Here is a 10684-nt window from a genome sequence, read left to right on the forward strand (position 1 = left end):
CTCCACTCCCCATCGTCCTTTTCCACCATTGCAATATAAAACCTTTATCATCACCATTAACGAGGTCTTGTTTGCAATTCTATCTTTACCTTTAACGAGGTCTTATTATGTTCTTGGACAATTCATGTGATGGGGTCTCCAAATTTCCACTGGCTAGGCTAACAATGGGCGACTTATTTATTATATATCACTAAGGCTGATCTCTAGGTTACTTCTTTATTTTCCGATTCTTTTATTATATCTTAACAAGAAAAGAAAATAAAAGATGTATTAATGTTGCCACAAACAAGATATTTTGGTGTAAAAAGAAAATTAAATAAATCTTTCATAAAATGAAAGGTGAAGATGAGTCACTTGATAAGACTATTAGAAAAGTAATGTGAATGATTTTCCAAGCAAAAGGGATCAATTAAGAGAGGTCTTGTTGTTCGCGGTTCTATTCATTTTTTGAGTTCTCAATTTGTCAAATAGCTAAAGTCAGATCCTTTTCGGGCGACTCCGTGTCCCTACCGCCGCCGGTGTTGATGGCGGTAGAGTTGCTTTCCCTTCTTGTTTTTTGTCTTCCACAACAGGTGTAGTTTCTTCTTCTCCTATTCTTTCTTTTCTGCACCAAACTTTTTCTTATCAATTTCGGCTTCAGTTTCCTTCGATGGTGCTTCACTCTCCTCATCTCTGCCCTATTAATCTCAAAATAAGACAACAAAGGGTTATTTTTTGAATTTTCTAAAATCTTGTGATTTGCTTTCTCCTAAAAAAAAAAATCCATCCCTTTTTATTTTAGATGGCCACGTCCGTAACGAAAATATTTTTATAGTGGGTTAAAATCACACGTAAACATTCGTTAGTTTTGAGGGGCATATTTGAGCCAAAATACTAACGTTGAGGGCTTTTTTGAGAACAAAATTAAAGAGAGGATATAGTTATTCTATTTTCGATACTCATTGGGCAATTTTCTCCATTTTATTTTTTCTTATATAAATAAGAATATTTAGTTAGGGTATTTAATTCTTTTAACTTTTTAGTTTGAGAATTCCCATTTTTGTACGGAGACCGAAGCATTCTCTTTTAATAATGAAGACACCTTATTTTGTTTGAAATTTAAATAATCCTCGCAAATGTATTTCATTTGTTGTACTGTCAGATTGGATGGTTGGAAAAGGTGAAGGGTGTCCTGGCAAACGTCAAATTCCAATTTGAAAAGAAAATGATGCTTCCCTTTTTCTCCTCTCTTTCTTCTTATTTATATTATTATATTCTCTAATCATTCCCCTCCCTCTCTCTCGCAAACACAAAGGCACTATCGCTTTCTTCTTATACGCTTCAGATTTCTCCGAATATCCCTTCCAATTCCTATAAAATACCCTTTATCCGTTGATTGTTGGCCCAGTAATGGAGAATTCAAAAAGCAACAACAACAACACTAATAATAATAATGAAGCATCAGCAGCCAAAACAACAAGCCCTATTGCGGCTAATGACAACAACAATGAGCAAAGAGGAAACCCTAATGGGTCAGATGTGGATAACAGTAGTGTGCAAATTAATGGAAATGGGGAATTGGATGATAGCAACACTTGTAGTAATGAAGGCGGAGCTACTCGGAGAACTCGTTTCACCGAGCTTAGTCAGGTCGAGGCTGATCTTGCTCTCGCCCGCACCTTGCAAGAACAGGTTTGTCAATATAACTGATTTTCAGTATTGAACTCAATTTCAGTATGTTCGCTTTATTTTAAAAATTAGGATTGGGGTCATGTGGTTGCGTGTTAGGGTTATACTGGTATTAGTAATGCAGGGTTTAGTTATTCCATCTTACTCTTAATTCATCGGTTCCCTCATAACTTATATGCATGTATTAGTTATGCAGGATTGTAAACTTGGTAACCAAACACCGTATTTGATGTGCTGAATTTTATACATAGCAACTAAAATGATACCAAACATGGTACTATTTGTTATGCTGGTTTTAATACATGGATAACTTACTTAATGACCCTATTTGTGTGGATTGGTATCTTGGATGATGATATTAGTTATATACCACCTAAAACTATATAATGAGACTCTGATAAAGTCGTTTGCATATGGCATAAAGTACTTTTTAAAGTGTCTGAAAACTAACTGAAGTTGCTTCGTTTGTTGAATTTTTATATAGAAATGCTTTTAGCTTATTTTAGAATACGATTCAATTTTTATGTCAAATTGAAGTTCATAACTTCTCTTTGACGTAAAGATAATCTAAACACTAGAAGTCCTTTCTAGAATAATGGTACCACGCACTTGATTGAATTAACTTATATAACATATTTAAGAGTCAGATTTATAAAGCAATACCAGAAATAAGTGGTTCACTGAAAGCTATCATAATCCCAAAAGTCAGGCCAGTGCAAATGGTCCGTTTGTGTAAAAAGTATTGGCTTCTAAAATTTTGAACCTGAAGTGGACTTGTAGCTAATTTTGAATGACCAAACTAATGTTGAATATTTTCAACTAGCATTCTCAATTTCTAAACCTTCTGAAGCATCAATGTTTGCCAAGCCTAGACGGAGTAGAGATTGATTGAGAGGTTTAGGCGAGATTGGGTGACGGGGTGGGGGGTTGGCCAGTGGTAGAGGATCATTGGGTTTTCGAAAGTTGGTGGAGCAATTTGCCATTGTGGTGGCTAAAATAAGATGCTGCTGCTGGGAAATCATGGTTATTTAGATGAACAAGATGAGAGACAGCTTATAGGCTTGTGGGGCTGAGTCAAGCCCATGAAAGTTATTCAGGTGGGAAAATAATTGAAGACAAAGCCAGAGAAAAGAAGGTCATAAAAAGAGAAACTAAAAGCTATATGAAAGGAAAAGTGAAAAGGAAGAAGAAACTATAAAAATAAGAGTAAGAGAACTGATTCCCTTGCATGGATTGTCAAGGTTATTTAGACTATATGACTTGAGATCATATTGCAATAACAGTCTTAATATAGCATCATAAACTCAGTGTCTTGGTTGCTAACTGAATTGTAGTTGGTTCTTCTGGGAATAACTGAGTAATACACATTCCATCCAAATAGGCCCAAGTTATTTTGTAATTGACCAAATTCAGAATGATGAAGCTTTTTTATTTGAAGAAGTACTCTTCTGGTGGAACTATATCACTAAAATTGTTTCTCTAACTTGGTTCTTTCTGCGCTGGTGATCTTGAAATATAAAAATGTAAAGGTTCATTTAATCCTACTTGGGACTTCAGATGCATCAAATGAAACTCAGACTCTCTCTGGGAATGAAGTCTTATGTGTCTTGTTTGTCCTTTACGGTCTTTTCTTGTAATAATGAGATGAAGCCCCTCTGTTTTATTTTTTGGGAATAGGAAAGGGCTTATATGATGCTTAGTATGAACGATGAGGGGATTGATTATGGGAGTTGGGATGCTGGGAGCTATGGCCATGATGAGGATGATGATGAAGATTTTGATGATCCAAGCGAAGAAGAAGATGATGGTAGTAATGTGGATGAAGATGCTTTTGATGTGCATGCTCATGATGAAGCTAGTGAGGATGAGAACCAAGGGGTTGAGTTAGACCCATCGGCTTTTTCTAGTGATGAGGCCTATGCCAGAGCACTGCAAGATACTGAAGAGAGAGAAGTGGCAGCTAGATTATTGGCCCTTGCTGGGATAAATGAAAGTAAGTCTTTTGTTGAAACTTACTTTTACTGTTGTTTTTGGCCGGTTTTTTCTGTTCTGTTATCATGTAAACTATTGACAAATCTATGACTTTTAGTGTATGTTAGACAACCGCAAGATGAAGAGGATCGTGGTATTAATTCCCAGGTAATGATCTGTTTTAGCATTCTAAAGAAGTCAGCTTAACAGTATTGCTTCTGAAGATCAATTTGATATTATCATTCATATGCATTAGTTTATCAGCTTTTTCATATTCTAACATGGATCTTGCATCTTGAGCTCTCTGAGCTTCTCTTTTCATAAAATTCAGAAGAGCCAACGTTGATAAATTTTGAGGTTGGTTACATCTTGGACGATTGCATAGACTTACTGCTATCCTGTCCCATGGAAGGGACTGCATGCAGATTATGTTTATGACAGTGTCTGATATTAGTATAATACTAAAAAAATGAGAATATTTTGGAATGTTTAGAAATTTGGTAAATACAGAATCTGAACACACACGTACACACATGTATTTTTTTCCCGATTCGTAGTACTTAAATAAGATGTGCTTTTGCTGTTGTTGAAGGATGTCGGTTATCATGTTCTGCCGACTTAGGGAATAAAACGATATCCCAATAGGGGGTATTCGAGAAAAACCTTACATTATTTAATCTCTCTGCTCCATGTCTGAAGAACAAGATTTCGGATCACTGAAAGTATGATAGGTTGTGCATAGAAGACCACAATCTCAAAAGTGCCTCGCCCCTTTTCAAGCCCTTTTCAAATGCGATTGCATAAATCAAAGCAGAGATCCTAGCTCTCGTACTTCCCTCAGCATAGGGTCGAAGTCCCTTCACAATTCAGGGGTTTGCTTCGCCCGTGAAAATAATTCTATCCAAGTGAGGAATTGGAGCAACTTTGTACTTTTACATAAAATTAAACCAACAGCACATTGAAGTCATCCAGCAGCACCACTGTCATGTTGAATTTTCCAGACCAGTGTCCCCAAAGTCATTGGAACATACAGCGGCAACCCATAACCTCGTTCATCATACACTTAGTCACCTGCAGCCCATACTTTTGAACGATCTTGGAAGCAAACAAACGTGTGTATGGCCCCAGTATCGACCATGGTCACAACACTTCTGTTCCCAATCTTCAGATCCACATACACCTCCTTGGCATCATCTTCCTCATTATCTGCAATAGTCATGCAAGTCAGTTTGTTCAACAATCTCAACAGATTAACGTAGGCAGCAACTTCCTGTCCCTTTGCGTGTTTCTCCTCTTCAGCAAGAAAAACATTTATCTTTGCTTGTTTTGGACAGTTTTATGCGTGATGCCCAGGCTTTGGATAGTCCAGCAAACGTTCTCCACCCGCCTGCTGGTTAGTTTTTGATGATGTTCTGTTTGCCCTTGTCATTCCCGTCATGCTTTATGTTATCCTTCTTCTAGTACTCACTCTTCTCCTTTTTCTTAGATTTTGAAGGAGTAGAATCAGAAGTAGATTTAAGGTCGAGATATTGGCAGGTTCGCATAGCCGAGGACCATGTCTTGTCTTGGCATCAATGTTGCATAGTTGGTGCCATTCCATGCCCACACGTGCCTCATGTCAAACTGTGTCTTACTTCCCACAAGGCTACCTATGCCAACTCGTGCTAATCCAAGTATAGTCAATCAAACTTAGGTTGTAGTGTCATGATGTTGCCGCTTTTGTTCAGGTTGTGCCAAGGCCATCATGTCAAATCTATGTCATAATCATGGCATGCCGAGGGACCGAGTTAAGGGATAACAAACCACCTCTACCAGATGATCTCGTCGTCCTCGACGAGGAAAAATTCATATACTCTTGTATTTTTTTATTTTTTTTGATGACATGGGAACCCGCAGCCGCTACCCTTCGGGTGCGCACAGAGTGAACCCAGGTCCTGTGCAATAGCTCGCAAACCACACAAGAGAGATAACCCACACTAGGCAAGCCCCCTGCGACGAGCTCGACTCAGAAGGCAAATCCCCTGCTATTCATATACTCTTGTATTTGCTTCTCGAACTGCTATAAAGTAGTTCCTTTTTCTCAAGTTGCATACGCATCAGGCTTGCCTTTCAATTTTATCAAAAATTCTGTCCGCCAGTTCTTCTAACTCATGCCCAACATCCGGTGGTCCAAGATCTTCTCCATGCAGTCTTCAAACTTTTTGCACACCATAGGAAGAGCACACTTTGTCTTGTTCCGTCACGGATCATCTTCATAGACTTCTTCAAAAAGCTAATGTGGAAGGTGGGGTATTCCTTAAGTCTGTCTGGCAACTTAAGTCGGCATGCCACAACGCCTACTTTCTTAACCATTGCAACTCAAGTCTGTCTGGCAATTTCCAAAGTGACCATCGCACTTCGGAATAAAGCCTCGATGACTTGTATTGCTGTTGATCTTAACCAAATTTGAGAGTTAGTTTCAACAACACTTTGTCACCCTCGTTAAACTCCAAAACCCGCCTGTTATTGTTGGCATACTTCATCATGCCCTTGGAGGCTTTCCTCACGACAAGAAACAAAATTCCGTGGGCGGCAAAAACCAAGTGCGGATGGATTCTGGAAAGGTGCAGGCTATAGTGGAGTGACACACTCCTAATGGCTTGAAGGAATTGAGATCGTTTCTTGGCTGGACAACCTATTAGAAAATTCACTATTGGTTACTCGAAGAAAGCTACTTCTTTGACAAACTTGTTAAAGAAGAATGTGAGATGGGATTGATCCGATTCTTGTGTGAAGGCGTTCAATAGTTTGAAAGAAACTATTAACCAATATTGTGGTGCCCGACTTTGAGTTGCCTTTTGAAGTGCACAAAGATGCTTCCAACATAGCTTTTGGTTGGGTGTGGATCCAAGAAAGTCACCCTGAAGTTGAATGAAGCGGAGCAACACTATTCTGCTCATAAAAAGGAGGTGATTGTTGTGGTGCATTGCCTGCAGAATTTGGTGTAACTGCTGAGAACTAAATCCGTGGTACGTACCCGACAAAAGTTGAGTCCTAAGCACACAGTTTCTGATTGAGTAAGATTTCGTGTTGAAACCCTAGCCCGAAAGGCAAAACCAAATGGCGGATCACAAGAGTCGGATTTGACTTTGTTGATTGGATCAAATTTTCTGCTGCCAATGATAGTCAAGGGGCGTTGTTTGTTAGCCCCTTCAACAAGATGCTCGGCATGACATGGTTGTGGCAAGGGATTTATGATTGAGGGCCCTTGACACAACCTTATGAATGTCGTTGGCATCATGCATGGATGAAAACCAAGCATGACAGACTATGTTGTGGGTTGACAAAGGCACCTTGGCGGAGGCAACGCTGCCTAGCATGTGTGCATGCGAAGCTGGCTTAGCATTGGACACCGTGGTAGTAGTGCCAAGGCAAGTGTTGGCATGGACAAGTCTGACATGCGATACATGTGGGAAGGGCGTGCAAGCAGTGGCATGGGCGGACAACGTCAAGACTAGTGCCAAGCAAGCCTTGGGCACCTGCACAAGCATGCGACGCACATGCCGGAAGTTGGGCAGTTACTTTTGTCTTCGTCCGAGTATAGCCACGTGGCATTGTCTTGAAACTGTATGTTTGAATATATTTAATGTGCCTAGCAGTTAGGGATGTTAATTGTCATAGGATAGGGTTCCTTTTTGGGCTGACAAGTATCAAGGGCGTGGCTGCACTATATAAATGTGTATGCAGCCTTGGCACAAGTTAACAAAGGCCTCGGTGGTCTTTGTATTGTTGTCTAAGTGTCTTGAGCGTCTTAGCGTTCTTTGTAGTCGTGATTAATACAAAATTGGGAGTGAGCTATCCTGTAAATGTGCCTTGTGTTCAATATTACTTGTTTAAAAATATTCTAAGTCCCTAACCTAAAAGACAACAAGAAGGCTGAATTGAGCGAGAATCTTGACTGCCACATAATGACATGAATAAGAGTTCACCCCTGTAATGCATCTTGGCTTGCTAGGGATTGTTTGGAGCATCTTGATGAAGACCTTTTTAAACCCTTTAATATGCCTTTGTATGCTAACTGTAAGTGCTCGTTTGGTTGGGAAACAACTTATCCCGGGATTAGTTATTCCACCCTCAAGGTGGGATAAAATAAGGCTAAAATCCCGGGATAACTAATCCCGGGATTAGTTATCCCGGATTTTTATTCCAACCAAACATGGGATAAGGAGGCACTAAAATTTTATCCCGGGACTATTTTTGCTTATCCTTCACACCAAACGACCCCTAAGAGTATATTGATAATATTTACATGTAACCAAAATCTACTGTTCAAGCGTGGACTCTGGAAATATGAGTGTGCGAACAGAATACCAAATTTGGCTCTAATGTAATGTGAAAAAATGTGAGGATTCTACCATACTGTCAAAGGCAATAGATAAAGTGACGCACAACATTTATGAACTTCTTTGGATGCTCTCATATACCTAATGTCGCATTGTTCTCTGTACCATTTTGTTCAAACAGTGCTATCAAAACTTATTTAATGACAGGTTCTCCTTACAGTAGTCTGAGCTACTAGTTGCTTGATTTCTTATTTAAGTTTCCTTTGTTATTTGTTAGGGTATAGTTTAGTTAAAATTGTGATAGATCAAAAAAGTGCATATAGCAACTGATATGGGTATATCATATGCAAAATCTTTTCTCATGTTACTTTTTTTGGCCCCAATCCTCATAATGATGCTATTTTGATGCATTTTGTGCTATTAAATTAATGGACTCTTTGGGTGATTGTTAAAGGAAGCTCCTCGAGGCTGAAGATTCTTCCACCATTGTTTGCTTTCTCCTCCTTCCCTTTCTTCAATATAGATGAGATAAAATATTTTTTTCATACTCGAGGTTATCTTAAGCTTTTTTTCATCTACCACTTTGTTGTTTTCTTGACATAGAATTCCTGCATAGTGGAGCATCAGATGAACTTTGTGATGTCGCATTAAGTCTGGTTTAACCATACATGTCTATTTTGTTGTTTTTAGGATGCATGGGAGGATGTTGATCCCGATGAGCTTTCTTATGAGGTACTTCAGTTTGTTGAATTTGTTTCTCTCTTTTTGACATACTTCGTATGTTCTACTTCAGATGTTTGATATTGTTCAACTGTCTGCACTCATGCAGGAACTTATAGCACTGGGTGAAGTTGTTGGAACTGAGAGCAGGGGGCTTTCTGCTGATACAGTTGCCTCTCTGCCTTCAGTGAACTACAAGACACAAACTGCGTCAGAAGGGACTACTGATTCGTAAGCTAACATATCCTTTGCTGTACTCGTTCATATGTGAAAGTGTTGACGACTTGACATTTTTGCACTACAGGTGTGTTATATGTAGATCGGATTATGAAGATGGTCAAAAATTGACTGTGCTGTCCTGCAAACATACTTATCATTCTGAATGTCTGAACAAATGGTTACAAATAAACAAGGTATTAGAAGTGCCCAACACCCCCCCCCCCCCCCCCCCCCTCTCTCTTCCCCCCTCAAAATGAATCCTTGAACTGTGACGGAGAACTATCTTTGCTAAGCCAACTAATATCTTTTCTGTCATTGTTTGTAGCCCAAGGCTCCCTTACCTTCTGGACCTTTTTTAGAAATTACTCCCTCGGTCTCAAATTATCTGTCTTGATTCTCTTTGACACGCACCTTAAGAAACATTGATTAGGAGGGTTTTTTAACTAGTTTACCTTTCATTGGTATTTGAACAATCATAGTATCACCCCATAATTGAGGTGTGTGTAGTCTTCAAGAAACAATTACTACTAAGGGTAAAATGGAAAAAATAATTAATTTTGTCTGAACTTCTAAAACGACAACGACAGATAATTTGAGAAGAACTTTTTTTTAGAAATAACGACATATAATTCTAGACAAGTACATAAGTTTTATCTGTGATATGTGGCTCTATCCGAGACTAAAATTTTGTTTTAGCCCCATCATGGTCGGCTGATATATGTCGAAGTTATTTGAAGAATCATGGTAGTTCTAAGTTTAGCTTGCTCAATTGCTGAATGTTAGCTGTGCTTCTATTGCCGATGCTTCTCACACTGAACTAGATTGTACTCCTCTTTCCCCCCTTTTTTCTGGTTTGAAAGGAAATATATGCCTCTTGTCAGTACTGTTTAGGGTGGCGATAGCTCTTGCAGTGACTTAGATCTTTGAGTTACTTCATTTTCATCTGGCTATGTGCCATATTGAATGAGAATGAGACTTCTTAACCCATTTTGTGTGACACAGTTGAATGTATACGGAGATTAAAATGTTGGATTTCCTTTGCATATTGCATCGTACCAATTGTAAGAAAATTGTTAAAGCTGGTACTCGGTTCGTTGCATTTAACAGGAGGACAATCATTGTTTTGATATTCAACTGTGGCTAGAATGAATTTGAATTGTTGAATTCTATATTTGTAAATGTATTATGATGCACCAGAATAGGGATAACTGCCTATATTTTGATCTTAAGCTTACTATGAGTTTCTCTATTCAAGTAACAGAACCTGCTTTTATTTGATAACACCTCACAGTATCGGCAGTGACGAGAAAGTGTTGCTCTAGTGATAGAGTCCACCTTCAACTAAGTGGTGTAAGCAAACCTCGGTTCCTCAAGTTGGGGTAATTGGCTGGGATGGGGGTGGGTGATCAGCCCATGCGTCCTTGCTTTCCAACGTATATTAACGAATTTTCCACATATTGACTGTCCAAATTGTTGAATAATACTAATATATTGTTGCTTTTCAGTATTCATATGTGAGATTTCTATATAAAGATTGTTATTTCAGGGCTGCAGTTGATTCTTGTATATGATTTTGTGCATGCAGGTTTGTCCTATATGTAGCACTGAGGTCTCCACCTCTGGAAACAGCTAGTTACAGAAATCGAAGTGTTTGTTCAATGCAAATTATTGATAGTAATACAGAGACCAATCTCTCTGCTTGTTTGACCATTCTTGGTTCACTCTGGCTGGCTTCCTTTGTTCTGTTTATCATATAATATCATGAATGTACCAAGTTCTAATAA

General features: G+C 38.8%; 1 protein-coding gene across 1 annotated transcript; it reads left to right on the top strand.

Moving 5' to 3' along the window:
• The first annotated feature begins 1131 nt into the window (after positions 1–1131).
• On the top strand, positions 1132–10684 carry LOC132621515 (E3 ubiquitin ligase BIG BROTHER-related). The gene is made up of 7 exons (XM_060335814.1): positions 1132–1671; positions 3346–3661; positions 3758–3807; positions 8652–8693; positions 8791–8912; positions 8986–9094; positions 10486–10684. The coding sequence occupies exons 1-7, from the start codon at positions 1390–1392 to the stop codon at positions 10531–10533; spliced, it is 969 nt and encodes a 322-aa protein (XP_060191797.1). The 5' UTR covers positions 1132–1389; the 3' UTR covers positions 10534–10684.

This window comes from Lycium barbarum, chromosome 12 (assembly GCF_019175385.1).
Source record: "Lycium barbarum isolate Lr01 chromosome 12, ASM1917538v2, whole genome shotgun sequence".
Classification (NCBI taxonomy): domain Eukaryota; kingdom Viridiplantae; phylum Streptophyta; class Magnoliopsida; order Solanales; family Solanaceae; genus Lycium; species Lycium barbarum.